This window comes from Sarcophilus harrisii, chromosome 1 (genome assembly GCF_902635505.1).
Source record: "Sarcophilus harrisii chromosome 1, mSarHar1.11, whole genome shotgun sequence".
NCBI classification, from domain to species: Eukaryota; Metazoa; Chordata; class Mammalia; order Dasyuromorphia; family Dasyuridae; genus Sarcophilus; species Sarcophilus harrisii.
In genome coordinates, this window is record NC_045426.1 from 54,630,185 (window position 1) to 54,656,127 (window position 25,943).

A 25,943-nucleotide genomic window follows, 5' to 3' on the forward strand; every position below is an offset into this window, starting at 1 on the left:
GTGGTTGGACTTTCCAGAGGAGAATTACAGGCAATTTTATATCCTAGAAAGAGAAGGTATGACGTAATGGTTAGGAAGTCAAACTTGAAGCCAGGAAAACCTTGGATTCAAGTCTTGCCTCTGTCCCTCAGGAAGTAACTTAATCTCTCAGTGTATTTGCAACCTTCTAATATTAAAGACTGCAAAGAAGGTGTTGATCTCTATTAAGTAGTGGGAGTTTTCTAACCCAGAAATTTCTAAACTAATGAAATCACAATTCTATTCCTTATCTCTAACTAAAACCTTTGTGGGCAATTTTATGCTTCATCCAGAAATCAGAATTTTAAAAGTATATTGTTCTAAATTCAAATAACTATTAATAAAAGCAAATGTTCAAATAAACAAATGAAAATAAGAAAGTTTTATATATGAAACCATAAACTTCTATGACTTATGGTGTGTAACAAGTATTGTATTCAATCTAACAAGTACATTGTATTCATTCTAATAATAAGAAAAATGTATTTTTGCTTCCATGACCCCTTCTGAATTCTTTTTCTTCTATATATATCTGAAGTTTGCTGTTATCAAGTCATGAATAAATAATTGGATAAAAAGCATTTATTAGGTACTTTATTATAAGCAAAACATTGGGTTAAGCATTAGGGATACAAATAGAAAAGCAAGACAGTCAACTCTCAAGGAATTCACATCTTATAAGGAAAAAAACTCAATTTGCACCTCTCCTTTGCAGGTCTTATAAAAATTGCCATAATGATTCATTTCTAATATATCTAACCCTTAGCCCATGTGCTGGATGAAAATGAGGCTAGAATCCAGAGGCAATCCCGAAAGTCATACTATAATTGCATCCCTCAGTGAATCCCTGACACTGCTAAGTGTGCTAATCCCTCTCAGATTCTATATAAAAATAGCCCCCTCCTGAAAAAAAAAAAAGCCTATGAATTATAGAATTTTCTAAGACCAAGGAGCTGGAAGAATTTAAGGTGATGTGAAGATAGAAGTTTAAGCATTTTATAACACCTAACATGGTCTCTCACTTGTAGCAGATACTTAATATTTTCTGAAAGAATAACTCATTGAGTTTTAAAATAAATATTGGAAGATGGGGACTATCTCTTCAACCCTTTAATAAAGATTTCCTTCTAAGCTGACATCAACCTACATTCATATTCTTTGATACCAGTAATTCATATAGATTTCACTCTTTCCTTTGGTTTGACTTTGTAGATTATATATTTCCATCTTGTCCACAAGGATAACATAACAAAATTTGTTGGTCACTTTATTGAAATCTACAGAATTTTCCACATAGAAAAGGAGAATGATTTGCACTAAAGGAAGATATGCTGACTTTTTGTGTCTACTGCTTCCTTCCCTAAATGTTCATCAACCAGTTCTTTGATAAGTCATTATAGAGTTTCTCCAGTATTCAGAGCCAAGTTCATTAGCCTTTAGTTTGTGGAATCCACACCATTCCTTTTTCTTTTTTGAAAACCGGAACACCAAGTTATTCTGAGCTTCAGTACTCCTGACATTTCTTACAGCACTTTATCACATTTCTTTTGCATCATCTTCTAATTCCTGATCTTGCTTCCATTTCCCATATATATCTTTTTAAAATCCAAGTTGATTGATGACTGTATCCTCATCAGTCTCTTTAGACAACTTCCATTTTCCTCATCACCAAAATTATTTCTGTTTGGGTCTTCAGAATTTTCTTCTGAGATTCCTAAATTGACTTTCCTGACAGAAATTTATTGTTTATGAAATTATTTATACTTGCTGTAAATCTTTTTAAGTCTGCTCTTCTAAAATCTAGAGTATATGTCAAACATTTCCTGGTTTACATTGCCATTGTCACAAAGTGACATAATGCCATTAGGAAGTGCTAACTTCCCCCAATGTGTTAATCATTTTCATTTCAACAGTCACCTCTCTCTTGTTGGTCAAAATCAAATCTAGAAGAGCAGTTCTTTTCATCCTTTCCTCTAACTTGTGAACAATGAAATTAGTATAAAGCTCAATGCTTATTAGCTATTCTACTTTTAACAGCGAATGTTCCAGCAAATGTTCAGGAAATTAAGTCCCTTATCAATATCATATCATGCCTCTGAGCCAGGCTTGTGATGTTTCCCCAATTGCCCTTTTATTTTTTCTTTTGTTCAGATGTTCTGTATTATACTTTAATGTCAATATGACTTTTATTTCTCTCTCCATTGATCTTCACCAAAGTGCTTTCCATAATATTTATCCACGCAATTTTTTAGATTTTCTTTTTACCACAAAAAAGTAATTTTAAAGAAAAAAGAAAAACAAACCTCCTATAGCAAATATGTATAGTTGAGCAAAACAAAATACCATTGTCCATATTCATAAATGTCTCAATCTGTGCCTTGAATCCATTACCTCTCTGTCAGGAAGGAGGCAAAGCAGGAGTTCTCAAACTTTTGTTGTTACTATCTTTATAGTATTAAAAATTATTGAAGATCTGTCCAAGGAGTTTTTGTTTATGTGGGTTATATTTATTGATAATTTACAATATTAGAAATAAAAATTAATTTTGAATTTTTGGGTCCTCTGAAAGGGTTTCAGAGACCCCAGGATTCTCTGGACCACACTTTGAGAACCACTGAGGTAAAGTAACTCATTACAGCCAAATCTACCTCTACTTGTTTCTCTCTGTGTCTTTCTCTGTTTCTATCTGCCTCTGTCTCTTTCTGTGTCTTTTTGTCTGTCTGTGTTTTTCTCTTTCCCCCTTCTTTCCCCCCTTTCTCTTTGTCTCCCATTGGGCAGAAGGATGAGAAACCCCCTGCACCCCTAAGACTTTCAATTACTTGGCTAAGATTTTAGAATCCCTACTTACACTTTCCATAGATCTTCTGGCAATATTACTTATTTGCACACAAACTGCCAATAGTTGGTAACAGTGATTAGGTTCGTAAAGTCTTGGGAGTTTCATCATGTCTTGCAATATGCCTCCATTAGGCCACAAATGTCTATATGATTAATTCCAGGTTGACAAATAGCTACTTTGATACTGTTTGGCAGAAAGTTTTCATTTTCTTTGAAGCTTAGCTGGATCATCCTTCTTTTCATGGCACCTGTGAGTTTATATTATTGTTCTTTGGAACAGAAACTGCATCTTATACTTCAGAGACACCAATTCCTCATCCATGAGATAAAACAAAGTCTATATGAAGTCATAGGTCCTTGACTCCCATTCTCATGTTCTATCCACCATATCACATTGCTTCAATAAAAGAAGGAACAAGAAAAGAAAGATGGAATCTTGGAATTATAAGATATATCAATGATTAGCTACTCTAGGCCTGAATAAGCCTCCCCCTTACAACATTCCTAATAAAAAGGTTAGGCAACCTCCCTTTAGAAGATCTGGAAAATGAAGGAATTAATACCTCTCATAAAGGGGAGGCGAGAGGGAAGTCTGTATCAAATAACCTGGAAAGATCCTCATCAAATAATAATATAGAATCACAGAATCTTATTGTTAGATGGGGCTTTACAAGTAATCACATCCAAGATCCCCTAATGGTTACAATGCTGATAAAAATTATCTGCTTGACTGTGTGCCCCCCTCAGTTAGACACGAGACTCTTTTCTGCTTAAACAAAATCTTTATAAATGTAAAAATGCTATAAGTTTTGAAATAAGAGACACTGTTAGAGCCACAATCCACTGCACAATCAAAAAGATGAACCAATTAATGGGAAAAAAGCAAAGAATCCATCAATAGGACAGCCCATACTGCCTGTCTTTTGGGCCAATAAAACATTTAAATTGACGAGCTGCCTAGTTTCCAAAGCACAACTGCATATAAATATTTAGTGGAGAACCAGGCTATGGGACCTTTAAAGCTGTGCCTGCTTTGAAGGCAGTTTTCGTTGTTGCTCCAACTGGGTTGGTCTTCACTAGGCTATGGGTGCCTGGGGAGACCATTTAACAAGGTTCCCTGTGACAGAGTTTTTAAAGGGGGAAATAAGGGAGGGGAACCCATTGTTCATCTGCTTCCCTTTCAAGAAATATTTGCTTCTGCTGACAAGTCATAAAACCCAGTCTGAGGATTGAAAAGCAAAAAAGCAAAGGAAGGTGTGTTAGATGCTCTGACTTGGACAGTCATAAGAAGTCCAAAGCCAGCATAGCAAGTGCTTTTCTTTTTTAATGTATTTAGCATTCCAATTTTTTTCTCATGCTACCTTCTATCCCTCATCATATCTCCCCTTTCTGTTACTAGATTTAGTGTCACAGATCCTTGATTCAAATCTTAGTTCTGCCACTTATAATGTGACCCCAGACATGTCACTTAACCTCTCTGAGGCCTCAGTTTTCTTATCTGTAAAATGAGAAATTTGACCAAGATGGTATTTTCCAGTTTTAAATTTATTATCCTATGATTCTGTGTTACCTTAATTAAACCATTTCATTCCCTTTGGCCTTAGTTTAAACATATATAAAACCAGGGATTTGGACTAAGTAATTTGTAAGGTCCTTCCCATTTATAATTCAATTCAATTCAATTTACCTAGTATTTACCAAGTACCTAATATGTGTAAGGCACTGTGGTAAAGTAAGAAATGCCAAATAAAAAGTTCTTAAGGATCTTTCATTCTACTGGTTGAATGAGGGATATGACAACATAAATATAGACAAATAAATTCAAGGGATTCTAAAATTCTTGATGTAGTTTTAAATTTTAATAGCTTAAAACTGCACTAAGACCCATGGGACACCCTGGACAGAATAACTTGAGGAAGAAAAGAAACATTACAAATAGGGGAATTCTCATAGTGGCATCTTAACTGAACATTAAAGGCCAATAATTATAAGAAGGAGAGATGAAGAGGAACATTCCAAGAATGTATGACAGCTGATAGAAAGGTAAGGGATAAAATGCCTTGTTCGGAGAACCAAGTCAAGAACTTTGATAGAACACAAGAGTACATGAAGATCATGATGTGAAATAATCTTGGAGAGGTAGGTTGGAAACAATCCATGAAGGAATTTAAGTACAAAACTGAGAAAACTGGCTTTTACTTTAGGATGAATAGAGATTTACTGAATATTCTTGAGCAATAAAATGACATGGTCAGATCTGTACTTTAGGAAAATTATTCTGTCAAATTTGTAGAAGCTGAATTGGAGAAAGGAGAGACCAGAAGTGTAGGGGACCAATTAAGAGGTTATTATAGTAATTTAGGTGAGGAGTCATGAGACCTGAACTAAGTTGACAACTGGACAGAATGGAGATAGATGTGAGAGACATAGAGAAAGAATGGAAATGAAATGGAATTGTCCAATGATTGACTATGTGAAGAAGAACAAAGAGTCAAAGATGCTATTTTTCTAAGACTGCAAAGCAGAAAAGATGATAATTCTAGTAATAGACAAAAGCACAATGCCTAGCACATAAAAGAAATATTTCTTGAACTTAATTGAGTTAAATCTTGCAGGAGGGGTAAATTTTGTGAGAGTAGGGAGATGTTTATGGAACAACAGGTGGAGCTGTCCACCAGGCATTTAGTGCTGAAATTGTATGAGCCTTACCTCTCCTATTCACTGTTATGAAATTATTAGTCTTGTGAAATTATTAGACAGCTGGGCTGTCCTATTGATGGATTCTTTGCTTTTTTCCCCATTAATTGGTTCATCTTTTTGATTGTGCAGTGGATTGTGGCTCTAACAGTGTCTCTTATTTCAAAACTTATAGCATTTTTACATTTATAAAGATTTTGTTTAAGCAGAAAAGAGTCTCGTGTCTAACTGAGGGGGGCACACAGTCTAACTTCGAATTCCTTACTATGGCACCTACCTAAGCTGCCTTCCTAATCTTATATTCAAAACTTTTCCTTCCATTTTTGTCCCTCCTACATTTCATTCCTTCTGGGTCTCTACAAGTGGACAATGGGTAAATAGGTAAAGCCCATCTTGGTTCTAAAGTGCTGCCCCCAGGTTACCCCTCCTCAATGACATCATGCCTCAACTTAATAACATTGTCTTTGTAATTAAGAAGATTTCTGTTATTTTGTTTAATTATAATTGTTTAATTTTCATCCAGATCTATGATGAGAGCACTCTATTGAGTTCAGATCAGTAGCTGTTTCTGCATTTTCCAACATTAAAAGCATTGCTTATAATAATTCTGAGACTCAGAGGAAGACTTGAATTCAGATTTTTTTTGAACTATGAGGTTATCTCTCTATTATATCAATTTGCTTTTTAAGGAATTATATAAATAGTCAAAGTGACAGCTATTGAAATAGGTCAGTAGCCATGTGATTTTAGGTAAATCTCTTTCCTTCCTGGACCTCAGTTTCCTCACCAAATCTGGAAGAACCAAATTAAATGATTTTGAATTAGAATTCTCTTGCTAACATTCTTTAACACAATGTTTCTAAAGTAATCTGAGAATCAAGGTGTCTTTTAAACTGAATTCACCCTATTAGTAATTCTATGATTACATGAAAATATGAGCCATAATATTTTCTAAATCTATGAAAGTTCAATAATTTTAACACATTGGAAGACAATATGGTTAATACAAGGAATCAGACAAGATATGGGTTTATAACTCTTATGGCATATGATAATAGCTAATAACGGATAGCATATATAACATTTTAAGATTTACAAAGCATTTTATATTTACTATCTCATTGGATTATCACAATAATCTGATAATGATAACATTGAGAGGCTAGGTGATTTGCCCAGGATCATATAGCTAATGTGTCCAGGGTGGGATTGGATATCAGGTTTTCATAAACCTGCATGACTTTAGGTTTAATGCTTATATTTATACTAGGCAGCCTCAAAATTTATTTATTTTTTTGAAGTGAAAATGCTTTATTGTGATCTACACTCATTTTCCACAGACCATTCTCTGGATGTAAATGGCTCTGATCATCATAAGATCATTGGAACTGGCCTAAATCATCTCACTGCTGGGAAGAGCCACATCCAACAGAATTGATCATCATATAATTTTACTGTTTCTGTGTACAATGATCTGATTCTGTTCATTTCACTTAGCATCAGTTCATCTAATTCTCTCCAGGTCTCTCTGAAATCATTTTGCTGATCATTTCTTATATTCCATAACACTCCTATACCATAACTTATTCAGCCATTCTGTATTAGAAAAACTGTCTTTCATACCATAACATGTCATAGCAAAAGTAATTATAAATAATGATACTATACCGTAGATAAAGATTTTCTGAATTTGACCAGATTGGAAATTTATGAGAGGCAATCTTAGCCTTTTTCTTGGCTATATTTTGACCATTTCATCTTTCAGTCCAAATGGAAATAAAGCAGCATTTGCTTTCATTCCCTAAAGCATCATCTCAAACTTTCCATCTCCAAATTCCAAATGTGCTTAGTCTGTACTACACAATGGACACTTGACTTGTGACAGCCTATGGCTATTTTCTGCATATGTGTTTTGTCTTTCCTATCATAAGCTTCTTGAGATCAAAGGCTATATTTTATCTTGAAAAATCTACCCAATCTAGCAACTAACACCATGCTAGGCATGATAGATACTTAAGGAATACTTGAATTTTTTAGAACTTAATCAATTGAGATTTTAATCTTTGTTTCATTTCTAGTTATTCTCTTTTAGGGGCAGAGTCCTTCACAGGGAAGTTTTATTAGGAGGTAATGGACTTGGACAAATCCCTTATCACTGCAGTGACTAGTGGATAGATAAGGAATCCAGGAATTATTAGGGCAGAAAGAGGCTATTTCTTTCAGCCACCCCACTATAATTCAGTCCTTTGGGCTATTATTCTTTTTTTGTAAAACTTCTTTTTTTTCCTTCAAGGCTGCTCTTTACCTTCAGTTTTATCATATTTCACAGGTAAATATGCAGGGATACCAGCATAGAGGATAATTTTTGTCAGGGATCTATGGATTACACTGGACACATATCTAGGCAGAGGGTGTGTGTGTGGGGGGAATATAACTTAATGAACCCAGTGTAGTCCTCAGTAATTTCCTGGAATGTTGTGTTTAACTTGACCAACTATGTACTAGAGTCCTCACAATGATCCATAATATTGGAAACAGGGGTCATTTTATCATCTTGTCTGACTTTATGTAATTGATTTCCCTTTTCTGGCCCTCCTCTGTCGAAAGTTGGGGTGTCAGACTAGATGACCACTAAAGTTCCTGCATAGCCTCAATCTTATGATCTTACCCGCTTGTCAGTAGGTGCTCCATGTGGACAATCTGTAGGTGAAAGGAATAGATTCACATTGTCATTCAGGGCACTGAAAATGATGCTTATTGTATCTTGACTCTGTACCTTCAGTTTAATGTGTTCATTCATCTGTAAAAAAATTTGGGGAAGCTGTTATTGTCTTAATCATACCTGATTGTCCTTTCCTAACCATAAAATATTGTTGAAGATTCATTGTTCTGCTCTACATAAATTAAAAGAAAAACACAAAAATTTGTCTTGTGACATATTTACAAATGATTCCTGACCAAATGCAGAGAAATTTTTTAGCCTTACAAAACCAGTGGAACTGTTACTATGACAAGATAAGCAACATAACAAATCCTTCTCTTCCTCCCCCCCCGCCATGGCTTTTTCTTTCTTCTGATTTTTAGAGTCACCAAAATGAAGTCCTCAAAGTCTCATCATTTTTCAAATATATTTTAACTGGGTGCCTTATTATGTAACACAAGACAATCTCTGGTTTATTGCCACTTGAGTGGTAAGGATGAGACACTTAATGAGTTCAGTAATGACAAAAACAGATTATGGTGGACTGGAAAGGCTTTCTGGAAGAAGTGGGACTCAATATATGCCTTAAAGGCTGGGTGGGTAGGGATGAGCCATCCAGAGATGAGGGGTATTCAAAGTGGGAAGAAGAGCACAGGTTTTTAAAGGTGTGAAGGGGAGAACCTTCACTCTGCTCAAAACCTTCAGGTGGTCTATATATTGTTTCATAAAATATCATACTTTCTCCCCTTCACACCTTTAAAAACCTGTGCTCTTCTTCCCACTTTGAATACCCCTCATCTCTGGATGGCTCATCCCTACCCACCCAGCCTTTAAGGCATATATTGAGTCCCACTTCTTCCAGAAAGCCTTTCCAGTCCACCATAATCTGTTTTTGTCATTACTGAACTCATTAAGTGTCTCATACCGGGTATCCAATCCCAGTAACCTAAGTTGGATATAGTTCTCAGAAGTTAAAAGAATGCAAGTAGTATTCAAGGATGATGACCACTGAAGTCCCTTCCAACTCTGAAAAAAAGCAATGCTTAGTAGGGGCTCCCAGAGTGAAGAAGAGGGGAAACAATGGTGTAAAATTAGGAAACTTGAAGGTAGGAAGACCATTTACAAAGCTTTCTTTTCATTAAACTCCTATTGTACTTGTTTTCTAGATTCCTCTTTCTGGCCCTTAACCACATACTGAATTTCTATGTTATTGTTTTATTTTTTGCTTAATGGGTAAATACACTCCTTGGAATTAGAAGCTGTGCCTTATTCATCATGGTATCCTCTATGGATTCCAGAATAGGATTGGGTACACAGTAGGTACTTAATACATGAATGAAATTCTTTGATGGGGCCCAGGGTGCTTGCAAAAACATTCTTCTCTGAATGAAATTCTAATGGGGCTTGGATGGCTCCAGTGAATAGATGGGTTGAATAGGTAAATGAATGAATTAAATTCTACTGGATCCCAGAACAATCTCAGAAAGCTGTAATTCTCCTCCTTTAATGCAAGGGAAAAGCTACACAGGCCTGACCATTAATATATACTTGCACTCTATGAATTGGTGGTATTGTCTCCTACCTTATACTCTAATGATATCAAGGTCCGCTTCTTGGAGGTCCAACTCCATTTATGAACTGTATGCCCCAAAGTGTCTTTTATACATCCACCCTCATGATTCATCATTAACATACATGGATAGCTGGGAGAAACCATACAAGGATGAACTGAGAGAAGCAAGTTCATGATTTCTAAGGAATAGTGTGTGTGTCAGGGGAGGGGAGGAGAGGGGAAGGGATGTAGTCCTGCGCTACAAATAGTAGGTAGAGGCAAAAAAGGACAAATTCCTAGGGATAAAAGCCCTTGAAGATGCTCTGATGGATTTTACTGTAATGCAAGTAGCATTTTTTCTTGTTTGACTCTGTCTCTCAGGATCTCCCAAGCCCCAGGGTGATGCAGAAATGGGAAGAAGGTATGGTGGGTTCCAGGACATGTCTACTATATATCACCACCATCTTCTTTTATTTCTGTCCTCTGGCATAAGACAGTGCTTATAGTAAAAATGTCCCAGTACCTATCTATCTTCCCTTGGTCTTCTCTCTAAATCACTTGAACTCTTGAGAGATCCAGAGAGGTAGAAACAAAAAAATCAAAATTCACTCCCCACCTTTTCCACTCATACACATGATAGACTATACTGGGCTCAGAGCAGAGCTTTGAATTCCATAGGCCTCCTTGTATTATAGTCCGATACTGAAAGGAAAAAAAATCATCAGAAAAACAAGAGAAGAGACACTTCCCCAATCTCTCAAGAAGATTTGAATGTCTTAAATATTTTATGTGCTGTGTCCTTTGAAAAAATGCCTGGTCTTTCAGCCTATAGAAGATAGACTATTAAAGTGAAAATGTGCCTTATTTTGAAGGCTTTCTTGTGAGTAGTGGTGGTTGTGTTTGTATGTGGGAGAAGGGCAAGAGGCTCCAAACTTCATTGTAGGCTATTGACCCTCACACACACACACACACACACACACACACACACACACACATATTCAAGGAATATAAAGTGTCATAAGAGTTCATATTTACACCTGAAAGGAGCCTTAAAGATCATTTAGTCCAATAGTACCAAGTTCAAATTAAAAAAAATTCCTGAAAACCACATATTGACTTGTTGAGTCACTTTTGTTGTGTTCAGCTCTTTGGGACCCCATTTGGAGTTTCTTGGTAAAGATCCTGGGATGATTTGCCATTTCCTTTTCCAGATCATTTTACAGATGAAAACTGAACAAACAGGGTTAAGTTACTTGCCCAGATTCACACAGTTAGTGTCTGAAGCCAGATTTCAATTAAGATGATTTTTCCTGACTCCAGGACCAGCACTCTGTTCATTGCAGTGCCACTTAGATGCCTACATATTGACTTAGAAAACCACAAATTAACACTATCTGTGTTGTATTATAGTTTTATTTTCTTAAACTTTTCCTAATTACATTTTAATCTGATTCAGCTTCATAAGTTTGACTCTTTTGAACTATTCTGGTCCTTGAGAGGCAAGATAACTTGATTACGATTATACAAATTGTAAGAAACCAGTTGGTATTTGAACTCTGGTCCTTTGACTCCAGATAGAGGACTTTCCCCTATACTACACAATCTCTTTACTACTCCACAGTTAAGGAACAAGGTAGCTCCTTAAGAAAAATAAGAAATAAGAAAAGTAGATGCTCAGAGATCATAGAGATGGTAGTACAGAGAATAAGTGGAATAAGTGGAATCAATCTTCCATGGTTAAGCTTTTTGAAGAGTTAAAGACAGCTATTATGCTCCCACATAAGTCTTCTTTTCCTTTGGGTAACTTTTCTCATAGCTTTCAAATCATCCTTGCCATGTCATGAACTTAAATTCATTCACCATCCATTTTATCCTCTTTTGAATACTTATCAGTTAATCAATGTTTTCTCCCAAATCCCGGTAACCCAAGTTGGATATAGTTCTCAGAAGTTAAAAGAAAAAGCAATGGGAAGAGGAAGAGAGAACTGAAGAGAGATGGATTAAGATCAGTGCAAGGAAACAGAATAGATTGCTTTGGGAAGTAAACAAAAGATCAGGCAGGCAAAATAAAGTAGCTGCATAGTAGGAAGGGGTAAATCTCGGCTCTACCCTACAATTCTTCCAAATAGATCTAAGAAATGCACCAGACTGAATCCTGAGTAGCAAATCCAAAGAAAAAAATCTCAATGACTCCAGTTCACTGAAGTCCAGGCCAGATCAACTTTAGAAAGACAGACAGAAAGGTCTATAGATGTTGGGGATGGGAGGGAGGGTCAAACCAAGAATGGATTAACAAAAGCATTCCAATTCAGGTAAAGACTGTGCACCAGAACAACAAAATGACTCCAAATGCAGCACAGAGGGGATTAAACTTGTATAGGGCACAGTAACAGGTGCCAATTGGCAGCTCTGTTATTCATTATCCAATTCCAGACCATAGATCCAAGGATGACTTAGGAGTGCACCTATACTTAGGGATGGTTTTCCAGTGTGAGAAGCAGTTGCAAGTCCTAAATTGTGTAATGAACAAAGAAGCAAGTTCAGAAGCAAGTAGCAGCTGTGACCCCAGCAGAAGATCAGAGTCCCAGTCCATCTTGAAGCCTACAGAAGAATAAGCAGAGCAGGTATCCCAGACAAAAGATCAGTCTGTGATTCTGTCCCTCTGAATCAGCATAGATTTCCAGGAGTCCTGAACCAATTTACTAGAACTCCAATTAGAGCAAGCCTGCATATGTTTTGTATAGGGCCAAACCCATATTAAAAATTTGAAGCAAAATGATCAGGCTTTGCCTTTCATCAGATCATTTTTGGAGCACAGAGATCTTGCAAGTTTCAGTCTTAACTGTCTCCAAGATCCTGGAATAATATAACACTCAATTCCCCATGAAAATAACAACAGGAATCTAGAGTGCACTAGGTTATCTCAGATATTCTTTCCAGAATTACTCAGAGTCTGCTTCTAACTAAAGTCCAAGATGAGAATGTAGGCTGAAAAAAGGAGAAAACAAAAACAAAAAGAATTCTATTATAAAAAAACAAATCCAGAAGATGAAATGGACCCCGAACTATCTATAAGAAAAGTCTCAAAAGAGAAATGTAGCTTGGGCACAAGTTCAATCAGGATTTCTGGGAGAGAGAAAACAAGAGGTGGAAAGACAAGTTTAAGATATTTTTATAAATGAATTTAAAAGTACTAGCTGAAAAATGGAAAAGAAATGATATATGGTGAAAAGAATTGGAAAGAAAAAAAGGAGAAATGTGGGAAAATGTTTTGCTTGACTATATATGTTTGCAACAGGGATTCTGTTCTTTCTTCTCAATTGGTGTTGACGGTAGCATGGGAGTAGGAAAGAAGGAAGATTTTTTTGATCAAGAAAGAAAAATTTAACTTTTAAAAAATGATGGATGACTTCCTTTCAAATATATTGTTAAATGGATTCTCGTTAAAGTATGGTTTGAACTAGATGGCCTTTGAGGCTCTAAATCTGTGACAGAATGATGAAACTGAAAATTTGAGGACTCATAGGTTTTGAATGAGATGGAAGTCAACAATCTATTATTTGTGATAAAAAATCAATAGTTCTTACCTTTGTCCTGCTCCTGCTTCTTAAGATCCTCCAGGTCTTACGACATGCCCAACTCCTGTATTTTATAGCCCCCTGACACTAAGTTTGTTTGGGTTTTGCAATCTACTCCCTTGCTGAACTCTTGGGACTCCTGACCCTTCCATCTTGACTAGCAGCTGAACTTTTCATTATGTGTTGCCTCTTCAAATTAGAAAATTAACTCCTTGAGAACAGAGATTGGGCATCTTTTTCTATTTGTATCTTCAGAGCTTAACATGTACTTGGTACATTGTAAATGTTTAATAAGTGCTGTTTTTTTTCATTCAGATGATATATTCTTAATATCACCATTTCTAATAATCCACTCACCGATTCTTGAGGTTATACTGTACATTCCCATGACCTTCAGCAGTAAAAAGACCTATCATGGAGAAGCTTGGGGTGTCATTGAAAATGCAGGTTGTATATCTTCCCTTGCAGCATGTAGGAATCTGACACACAGCAATATTTCCTGAAGGATAGCTGGTGGGAACAGTCAAGTCAAATAAAGAGAAATTCCTCAGGATGCTTGATGGGACCCAATGAATTACAGTATATCTAGAGCCAAAAGGTCTAGATTCAAATCCCAGCTCTACCAATTACTAGCTGTGTGACCCTGGGCAAATAATTCAATTTCTCCAAACCTCAGTTTCCTCATCTACAAATGAAAGGGAGGGGATAAGATTATGTGAAGAATATGAGAATGATTAGACTAAGAAAGGTAAGAATTTAGGACTTCCAGTTCTGGATGTCGGTGCCACCTTTATTGAGAGCTCCTTATTTTCCTGTCCCTATCTTGATATTCTATTTATGCTTATACATGCATGTTTTATGAGGCTCCTGGCTGGCACCATAGTGGCTAGAGTACTGGGATTGAAGAAAACCCATCTTTTGAGTTCAAATCTGACACACAAATACTAGCTATGTGACCCTGGGCCAGTTACTTAACTCTGCTTGCCTCAGTTTCCTCATCTGTAAAATGTGCTGGAGAATGAAATGACTAATCACTGCAGTATACCTGATAAGAAAATCCCAAATAGGGCTACAGATTCAGACATGACCGAAACTGATGAGAATAATGGAGGGGGGACTTCTGGGCATACCCCTGTGGTTGTGACATGAGGAAGGGGTGGACAGAAGCTCTAAGAACTATGGAAATCACTCTTGGGAAGCCCTTGGAGGATAGAGGGCTGTTGGGATGGGTCAACAAGAGCCTGAGGTGAAGGGATAAGAAATCCCATACTGTAGATTTCTTTTGAACCAATTGATATTTTACTATCACCTTCATAAAATTAACCATCAATACACCATATATATATATCTCCTTCCCCCCCTCTTCTATCAAAGAAACAACAAAGAATTCTTTTTTTCTTGTAATAAAGAATAAAATAGTAAAAGAAAAAAATCAAAATCAACTCCATAAAATTAACCATCAATACACCAATTGAGTGATGATATATAAGCAATGTTTCACTCCAATGTTCTTTAACTGTGTAAAGAGGAGTTTCCTTTTTTTCATTTCTTCTTAAGGATCAAGCTGAGTCATTGTAATTATTCAAGGAGTTTAACCAATTATTCTTACTAACTTGGTGCTAACTGATGCTAAGTTCAGCCCTTTCTTAGGCTACCTCGGGGCCCCTTAAAGAAAAACAAAGCCCATATTATTCTTCTCTGGACAGAGAGGTGATGGGCTAATATGTAGAATGAAACATATATTTGGGGGTATAGTCAATTCATTTTTTCTTGACTATGTATATTTGCCACAAATAGGGTTTTTTCATTTTTTCTTTTTTTCCCACATGGATGAGAGGAAAAAATGCTTGATAATTGAAAAAGAAATTAAAAATAAGGCAATTGCCTATAATGCCCTCCACTAATTGATGGTTTCTGATCAACAAGATGGGCTTACCATGAAGATGACAGGATAAGAAGGGCAGCTAGGTGGCACAGTGGATAGAGACCTGGGATCAGAGTCAGGAAGATGACAGGATATCAGTCTAGTCACAACTAACACAAAGCTTGGGTCCTACTTATCAAACCAACAGATTTTATATGATCCCGGCATGGGTGGGAGTGGTGGGACCAAGAACCTGGTAGATAATGCCATTAGCAAACAAAGACTTTGGATAGGATGCAATCCTGTGTTTGCATTATTAATATCTCATCTCTCTCTCCTGGCTAGATTAGATGAACCTAATTCATGGACATCTTCATGGGGCACTAGGGCAGTTGATCCTATTAAATTCAGTGAAGAGCTGGAAAATGATAATGCAGGCGGGTGGGGGAACCCACTTGAATGAGCCCTTTGTGTTTAATATACTACTATATATTTGGAAGCTGAGGCTGAATAAAACGTGATGAATGGATTCATTTAGACAAGAGAAATAATGTGACATCTTTGACTAGGAGCTTAAATTCTGAATTCCCAGTTTGGCTAAAAGGCAAAATTGAGCTTAAGTTCCTGGAGCAGCCTGGGAGGATACCTGACTGTCCTCCAGCTCTTAGAAAGGTTGCTAAGCCAACTAAGACAATTTTTCTATTTTTCTAGCAGTTGGGGCCTCTGAGCAGTAGATGGAGTTAATCAAATTGATCCTCTGATGCTTTTACAAAAGAAGGAGGAGAAGGAGAAAAAGAAGGAGGAGGAGGAGGAGGAGAAGAACAAAGGAGGAAGGAAGAGGAAGAGAAGGATAAAGGAAACAAAGAGAAGGGGCATTATTCAACTATCCCTAGGAAGGGAATCTGGCAGGGTGGGAGAGTGGGTGGAGAGGAAAAGGCACTAGTCTGGATCAAGGGTTAGACCTGGATTCTGGCCCTATTTGCTAATTAGTTATCTGACTAAGCAAGTCATTATCCCTTCATCATTTCTTATGACTAAGAAAGTCATACACATTCTGCATGTGTATGACAGGGTGATGCCCACTGGGGAGAGATGATCTACTGGTGTAGAGCTGGGCACGCACTCTGTGGGCTGTGAGCTCTGGTTTCTTGTTGAACAGCCTTTACTTTTTGCGAGGATAACTCAGCAGATTCTGATAGGTCATCAAGAGTCCCTAGGACTATACTATATTATATACAAAGTCAATGAAATCTGTCTTTGCCTTGGTACCCCCGTCCCTGAGGTGCCCAGTATCTTCAAGTCACCTTGGAGACCAAAGTTCAAATCTGACCTCAGACACTTTCCAGTTGTATGTATCCCTGTGCAAATCATTTAGCACTGTTTGCCTCAATTTCCTCAACTGTAAAATGGAGATACAACAGCATCTATCTATAGGATTGGGAAGATCAAAGGAGATATTGACAAAATGTTTAGCACAATGCCTGATGCATAACAGGTGACTGACAAATTGATCCTTCCTTTCCTTTCTAATTTCTTCCCTTTCTTCTTTCCAAAGTCTCCTGACACAGTGTCTTCCCTACCTGGATCCACCCATTGAAGATCTTATGATAGTCATCATGAACAAACCCTTTGGGGTTCTGTGCGATTAAGGAGCTCACTAGTTGTTCAGTAATTTCCTACTCTTTGTGATCTCATGAACCATAACATACCAGATCCTTCTATCCTCCACTATCTTTTGAAATTCAAATTCATGTTCTTTGTCCTACTATCTATCTACTACTTCTTCTGCTATTCCCTTTTTTGCTTTCAATTTTTCCCGGCATCATTTTTCAATCAGTCTCATCTTCTTATTCTATGACCAAAGCATTTAAGCTTCAATGTTTGATTGTCCTATAAATAGCTTGATCTCCTAGCTATCCAAGAGACTCTAAAAAGTCTTTAGCACCACAATTAGAAAATGTCACTTCTGCATCACTCGATTTTCCTTATTGTCCAACTTCTCTGCCATATATTGTTACTGGAAAAAACATAACTTTGTAAAGACCTTTATTGGTAAGGTGATGTCTCTCTAGAGAGTATGCTGTCCAGATTCACCATAGCTTTCCCTCCAAGGAGCAAGATCTTCAAATTTCATGGCTGCAGTGATTTTTGAATGAAAGAATATAAAATCTGATACTACTTCCATTTCTTCTCTCTCTATTTGCCAAGTCTTAGTTTTCTTGATGTTAAACTTCAAGCCAGCTTTTACACAGAGTAATTGTATGCAAAAAGAATCCCCAAGGACAAGAGAACACAGAGTCAAACACGGAGCACCACTCAGGAACAAAGATCATCAAAGCTACACTTTCCCACAAATGTCTTTCCTGCCATTTTCTTTTTTCTTTTCCATTAAATGAGATAATGTACAAAGCAATTTGCAAGTCTTTAATACTACAAATGCTAGTGTTTAGTACTATTTTTCCATTCAGCCTACATGGAATATAAATGAGAGGTGAGAGAGATAAAGATAGAGAAAAAGACAGAGAGACACAGAGAGAGGGAGAGACAGACAGAGAGAAAGAGAGAAAAAGAGACAGAGACAAAGAGACACATAGAGAGATATACAGAGAAAGAGACAGACACAAAGAAAGACAGAAAGACAGGATTTCATCGTCATTGCTTTTAGTTGCTACCCATAAGCAGTCTCAGACTTGGGAGTAAGTACTCTTTTAAAGGATATTGACAACAGTTCTTGCCTTCCTGAAAAAGAACAGTAAAACCCACTTTCCCAGCAGTCAATTGCCAAGTAATCTTAACCAATTCGAGACTTTTACCTAAAAGTAAAAATGAAGTATGTCAATAACTATGTAAAAGTAGCTATTGTCATAGGGAGCAATGAGGGTAACAGTTGATTAACTGTCCGGTTAATACCCCTTCAGAGGAAGCTAGACACAGACATACATAAAAATACAACTATTTTTATGAGAACTCAGCAGAGATCCCTACTTTATAGATAAGGAAAGAATTTTAGTTGCCCATTAGAAGGGTTCTGGTCTTACATGACCAGGCTTTTTCATATTCACCTATACCTTTTTCAGCGTCTGTGCTACTATGTGGAATGCATATAGGGTACCCAAAGTGTCTGACTGAAGCTTTAAGTTGGCTTGCTAGTTGGTGCAGCATTGGTTCTGGACTCAAGATTATGAGCTCAAATCTGATCTCAGATACTAACTATGTGACCCTGGGCAATTCCTTTAATCCTGTTTGTCCTAGTTTCCTCATCTGTAAAATAAGCTGGAGAAAGAAATGATAAGTCACTCTAGTATCTTTACCAAGAAAACCCTAAATGGGGTCACAAAGCTAGATATGACTGAAAAATGACCGAACATCACTTTTAAGTAGTTTGATTAGCTTAAAAATTCACTAAGATTTTTGGGATACCCTGTAGAAAGACCTTCTTTCCATTCATAGGACCATATGTCCATTTACTTCTACCCATCTAAGCATCTCTAGAATACTGATGCTTCCCTATAATCTCATTTTTATTATCCCCAAGGTTGTGTTGCCACCTCAAATATCTGGGTATTCACTCCTTTCCAGATTTAAATGATAATTTAGTGTTGGAGAAAAAATGGATGAATAATTATAAGGGAAAGAATAAAGTCTTATAATATGTGCAAAAATGGTTTAAAAAATAAGACAGTTCAACAGTAAAGTTTAAAATAATATAACTATAAAACTGGCTAGCACTAAACTAAATGAGCCTCATCCCAAACCCATCATAGAGTAAGCTTTGGCTCCGCAAGGCAGGGCAAAATTTTTAAGATCAAAGCAAGATCTTTATCTAGGAAAATCACCATGTGCATTTCTTCCTGTTGCAAACCTTGTTCTAGACTTCTCCCCAAGAGAAGAGATTCAGACCTTTGGCTCCATCCACACTGTGATCTTTCTGACTAGGTAAGTGGGCAAATTATAATAAGTAACCCACCTCTAGTCAATCCATGATCTTATTCAAGTGGTATGTTTTTCCTGTTTAATATATCCTGCCCCACCCCCAAATCCTACTTGATTACTACAAAAAGATAATTAAACCCCAAAAGAATATAGTTTCTGGTGTTCTTCATCTCACCAACTCACTTTAAAGTTCATTAAGACAAAACCTTTTGTTTACAAAGTCATTCAAGGACATATAGATTTTAGTGCTCTTGACCTTAGGGAGGATTTTGGATTCATGCTGGAAGAGTTGATGCATTGGTCTTTTGGCACAGGGGAACTTAATTTGTCAGCCCAGATCAGGCTTCAGGTGCCTCTAGGGTCTACATTGTTTCAGATGCTTCTAAGTCATGAGTCAGTATCCATATCAATATTTTCCCATGAAATGAAAACTTTTGAGAATGGACATCTGAAGTGAGGTAGGCAGGGGGCTCCCACAAAGTGAAGGATACAAAACAAAGCTGGTCCCATCATAGAAGGTGTAATGAAACTTTAAGGCCTTCTTCCATTTGGTATCCACTGGTTGAGGCTGCTGAGTAATGATATGATGTTGGCGTCCTGAAGAATGTAAGCGAACCTTCGACTCCCCTTTATTGACAGTGTGAGAACTGGTCTTTTTATCACTGTAGTTGTGTAAAATGACAGGGGAAGAAAATTTCTTCCCTTTCCATGAGTTCTTTTCAGCTTCTCTGGAAGAAATAAGTGAGAAGTGAAATTCAATTGGATTTCAACTTAACAAACAGGGTCCTCAGTCCAACTCCCTATACTGGATCACTCTGAGTTTCCATTCATGGGCTTGCTATCTTGAAAGTTTTTCTGAACTGTCTAGTAGAATTAGCCTAAGCACAAGATCTGAGGATGACCAGTGATCAATGGCACGAAGAGATATTCTTTTCTGAATCTATTAGGACAAACCTGTCAAACCTAGATCTATCCACCCAGCTATGGTCTGGCCCATAGTCCACAGCATGGTGATTTTCACCCAGTAGGGACTCAATAAATATTTATTAAATTATATTAAGAAACCTTGCTATATGAGTTACGTTAATAATAATAATACAAGGAACAGAATCATGATGACAAAGTTTAATGAATATTTTTTCCTAAGCTTTTACATTTCCCTCTAAACAACTTTTTAAAATGTATTGAATTGAATTCTAAGTTAGCCAACAAAAAGTCACAGTCATTTTTTTTTCAATCCAGAATAGCTTGGGAGGGCAGAAGGAAAGGTTTTTGGACACTGGGTGGGGGTAGGACAGGAACATGGCACAGAAAAAGTGATACAAGTTATATGTCTTTAAAATAATGGCAGCGATAAAAGAAATAGCAATGACATCTGGAATGCTTAGCACCCAGAGATGGTAAGGATTAATCCCCTGATTAAATCTTGGTTAATCCACTGATCAAAACCCTGGTTAGTAAGAGATTATAGGTGACCCTTATATTAGCACTGGGCTCAGGACCAGGTGCCATTCGGCAACTTCATTCCAAGTTACAGTTTTAGGGCGGAGGAGTTGTGGTCATGAAGGAAGAGGGGTCCTATCTGGGTAGGAACTAGAGTATAGATCAGAAGGGCACTGACCATATTTTCCCCCAGATCACATCAGCTTAGAAACACTGAAAATTTATAGGTCCTGAGAACTAGCTGTGAAAACAGTAGGATGTAAAGGCCCAGAGCTGAGAAAAATCATCTTGCCTTCTTTATCTCATAGAGATGAGTAGAGTCCAGCTCTAACATAAAGCCCAAAGTAAAGAAATAGAAAAAATGAGCAATCAGAAAAAACAAAACCTGAACATAAAATTCTATTATGGTGCCAGAGAAGTTTACGACACAAACTCAGAATAAGAAAATGATTTGCAAGAAACTGGAAAATGAGGGTTAGTTGGAGAATGACTGAATAAGTTAAGGTATATAAATGTTATAGAATATTGCTGTTCTATAAGAAACTATCAGCAGGATGATTTCAGAAAGGCCTGAGAGACTTACATGAACTGATTTAGTGACATGAGTAGAACCAAGAGAATATTATACACAGCAACAAGAAGATTATATGATGAGCAATTTTGATGGATGTTGCTCTTTTCAACAATAAGTGATTTAGGCCAATTTCAATAGACTTGTGATAGAGAGAGTCATCTGCATCCAGAAAGAGAACTGTGATAACTGAATATAGATCATAACATAGTATTTTGCCCTTTGGGTTGTTATTTGCTTTTATTTATTTCTCTCTTTTTTTCCTTTTTGATCTGATTTTTCTTGTGCAGCATGATGTGGAAATAAGTTTGGAAAATGTGCACATGTTTAATCTATATTGGATTACTTCCTGTCTAGGGCAGGGGAATGGGGGAAAGGAGGGAGAAAAATTTGGAGCACAAGGTTTTGCAAAAGTAAATGTTGAAAACTATCTTTGCATGTATTTTGAAAATAAAAAGCTATTTTTAAAAAAGAAGACAATGACTTGAAAAATATCTACAAGCAAAGCCTCTAAAAATGCAGATTGGACAAAATCCTGCAATAATTCCTAGAAGAACTAATATAAAAAGATATTTTTTAAGAGAAAAAAGGATTTAAAACGAAATAAAAATCATAGAAAGAAAATTGTGGAAAAAAAAAGAGTAATGCAAGAAAATTATGAAAAAAATTATAGCAAAAATAGAAGGAAACAACTCTGTAAAAAGCAGAACTAGACAAAGGATAAAAGAATGCTAAAATGACAAACACCTCACTGAAAAAAATCCCTTAAAATTAGAATTAAGTGTAGTTAATAATTCCATGAAACATCAAGAAATAATAAAAGTAAAAACAAATTTTAAAATGGAAGAAAATGTAAAACATTTCATAGATAAAACATTTGACCTGAAAATCAAAGAGAGATCTTGAACTATCTGAAAATGATGATTTTTTTTTCAAAAAAGAATATAGATATCAAATTTCAAGAAATTATTAGAGAAAACTGCCCAGATATCTTAGAACCAAAAGGCAAAATAGAAAGAAAGAGTCCATTTATCACCTCTTAAAGAGGTCTAATAATGAAAACAAATTCCAGAGCTCCCAGGTGAAAGAGAAAATAATGACAACAGCCTGAAAGAAATAATTTAAATATCATAACTTCATGACATGGTCAAGATGACACAAGATTTAACAGCTACTATTATTAAGAAATGGAGGGTTTGGAATATGATATTTCAGAAGGCAAAGGAGGTAGGATTACAGCCAAGAATAAACTACTCAGAAAAATTGAGTATAATCTCAGAGAAAAAAAAGATATTAATGAAATAAAGGACTTCCAAGCATTCCTGATGAAGAGCAGAGTTAAAAAGAAAATGTGACATTCAAACACAATACTCATGAAAAGTAGAAAAAGGTAAACGTGAGTAAAAAATCCAAAGGAAGTTAACAAGATTATTTTATATTATAATTGTTGGCATTCCCAAATGTGAAGGTGACACATGTAACCTTTAAGACTTTTATTATTATTAGGGCAGTTAGTGGAGTATAAGTGTGGGTCTATTACTTATGAATCATCTCAAAAGAAAAAAAAATGGAGGGCTGAGAAAGAGTGATGTACTGGAAGGAGAAGGAAGGCAGAGGAAGAATCTGGAAAATTATCTCACATAAAAAGAAATGTATGGGGAAGAGCTTCTGTCATAGAGGGGATAATGTCTGGGGAGCAGGTAATCCTTGAACTTCACTGTCATATGAACTACTTCAGAGAGTGAAAACTACACACACACACACACACACACACACACGCATACCACATATACACTCTATACACACAGAGTTGGGATTCAAAATTCAGCTTGCCCAATGTTTAAGTGAGGCAGTGGTCACATGCAAAAAGACTTTTGAAAAGGAAATATGGTAGAAAAAGAGAATAAATAGAAGAGAGTAGAATGGAAGAAATATACATTGAGTAACTTAATGTATGTGAATGTGAATAGGGAAACTCAACCATTATATGGAAAAAGATAGCAGAATAGATTAGAATCCAGAATCCAATAATATATTGATTATAAGTCACACTCTTGAACTAGATAGATATATGTGGAGTTAAAATAAAAAACTGGAACAGAATTTATTATGCTTTAGGTAAAGTTAAAAAAAAAAAAGACAGAGGTTGCAATCATGATCTTGAACAAAGGCAAAAAATGGGTCTAACTAAAAGAAACAATCTGGGAAACTACATTTTGCTAAAAGATACCACAGACAATATTAGACATATATTCACTGAATGACACAGTATCCAAATCTTGAAGTAAAAATTAAGTGAATTACAAGAATAAATAGACAGTAAAACTGCTAGAAGATAATCTCGATTTATCTCAATTAGATATAGATAAATCTAAACATAAAATAAAAAAGAAAGAATTTAAGGAGATAAGTAGAATTTTAGAAAAGTTAGATATGATAGATTTCTGGGGAAAAAAATGAATGGGAATAGAACGGAGTATAGCTTTCATTTTTTTAGTTGTACATGGCACCTACACAAAATTTCACCATATACTGAGACATAAAAATCACAAATAAATGCAGAAAACCAGAAATATCAAATACACTCTTTACAGATCATAATACAATGAAAATGACATTCAGTGAAGGACTTTTGAAGCACAGATTAAAAATTAATTGGAAACTAAATCATCTAATCCTAAAGAATTCTCCAAAGAGCAGAAAGAACATAGAAACAATCAATAATTTCATTAAAGCAAACAAGGAAAGAACATGCCAAATATGTGGGACACAGCCAAAGCACTACTTACAAGAAAATTTACATTTCCAAACATTTACATCAATAAAAGGGAGGAAGAATAGATCAATGAATTGATTATACAGCTACAGCAACAAAGCCTAGGATAAATAAATTCAAAATCTCTAAATTAAAGACCAAAATAGAAATTCTAACCATCAAAGCAGAGATTAATAACATCACAAGTTTAAAAACTGAATTAATAAACAAAACTAAGATATGGTTTTATGTGGGGAAATAGATTAACCATTGGTTAATTTGATTAAAAAAAAAACAAATTACCACTATCAAAAATGAAAAAGATTATTACTCTACCAAAGATGATGAAATTAAAGCAATTTTTAGGAGTCAGTTTGCCTACTCATTCTCCAATAAAACTGAAAATCTAAGTGAAATTAATGATATTTATAAAGATATAAATTTCTCAGATTAGCAGAAGATGAATCAAAATACTTAAACAGCTCTATCTTAGGGAAAAAAAAATTGAACAAGTCATAAACGAAATCTCTAAGGGAAAAAAAAAAAAAAAAAAAAAACCCTGGACCAGATGGATTTGTAAGCAAATTCTGCCAAAAATGTAAAGAACAATTAATTCCAACATCATGTAAACTATTTTAAAAAACACAGGCAAAAGAGTACTACTAAATTCTATCTTTCACACAAATATGGTTTTGATATCTAGAGAAAGTAAAAAGAGCAATACTCTGCATCTCATTTTGCTATAAAATCTTCTCTTATCCATATATCTTATAGGTAAGACATTTTAGGCTCCCTTAATTTGTTTCTTATGTAATTATTTCTATCTAAATTAAGTATCCACTTTGATATTATCTTGGTATATAGTGTAAGATGTTGATCTTCTGCCTAGTTTCTGTCAAACTGCTTTTCAATTTTTCCATCAATTTTTGTCAAATAGTGGCTTCTTGTCTCGAGTTTTCAATTATTTTTAAATCTCTTTTAATGCTTTTTATTGAATGCAACTTTTACAATTGTGACATGATATGTATTCACTTAATATTTTGTGTATTTGGTTGTGAGGTTTTTATGCCCTAATAAATGATTAATTTTTGTGTAAATGTCATCTACCACTGGAAAAAAGGCACATTCCTTTCAATTCCCATTCAATTTTCTCCAGCAGTCTATCATATCTTTAACTTTCCTAAAGAGCCATTCATTTTAATTTCTTTCTTGTTTATTTTTGGTTATATTTATTTAGTTCTGAGATAGAAAAGTTGAGTGGAATAGTTTTACTGTTTCCTCCTGTAACTCCTTAACTTTTCCTTTGAGAATTGTATATCATTTGTTGCATATATTGTTTAATATTGGCATTACTTTATTGTCTATGGTACCTTTGGCAAAATGTGTGATTTGGGGAAAGTCACTTAATTTGTGTTTGCCTTAATCTATTGGAACAGGAAATGGCAAAACACTTCAGTATCTTTGCCAAGAAAACTCTTCAGACAGTGTCAGAATGTTGTGATCCACAAGATCACACATAGTTGGACATGACTGAATGACAATAACAAACTTCCTGGTTTATCTTTTTAAATGAGATCTACTTTTGTTTTTGCTTTGTCTGAGATTTGCTACCTCTACATGTTTTACATTAGCTGAAGCATAATGCTCTGCTCCAGTCCTTTATTTTTAGTCTGTTTTGTGTGTGTGTGTCCGTATATGTGTGTGTTTTTTAACATATTGTTGGACTGATTTTTTATCTGCAGTATTGGCTTTCATTTTATGCAAGAGTTCATCCCATTCACATTCACAGTTAGGATTATTGTGTATTTCTTTCCATTCTATTTTCTGCGCTCTCTCTCTCTCTCTTTCTCCTCTTTTTTTCTCTGTGTGTGTGTGTGTGTGTGTGTGTGTGTGTGTGTGTATGTGGGTGTGTCTATCTCTCTTTGTCTCCTAACTTACTTCAAAAGTTTGTTTTACTTTTGTCCACTATTTCTCCAAGCATTCCCCTCTTGGG

General features: G+C 35.7%; 1 protein-coding gene across 2 annotated transcripts in view; it reads right to left on the minus strand.

Moving 5' to 3' along the window:
* The window catches only part of C1H3orf20 (chromosome 1 C3orf20 homolog), a 94,405-nt gene that overhangs the window by 42,258 nt on the left and 26,204 nt on the right, over positions 1-25,943 (minus strand). For both annotated transcript variants that reach the window (XM_031955763.1, XM_031955768.1), the window contains exons 7-10: positions 19,673-19,909; positions 13,742-13,894; positions 9,837-9,957; positions 8,222-8,353 (exon numbers count right to left, since the gene is read on the minus strand). In XM_031955763.1, coding sequence (XP_031811623.1) covers positions 8,222-8,353; positions 9,837-9,957; positions 13,742-13,894; positions 19,673-19,909 — 643 coding nt within the window. The remainder of the gene's footprint in view (positions 1-8,221; positions 8,354-9,836; positions 9,958-13,741; positions 13,895-19,672; positions 19,910-25,943) is intronic.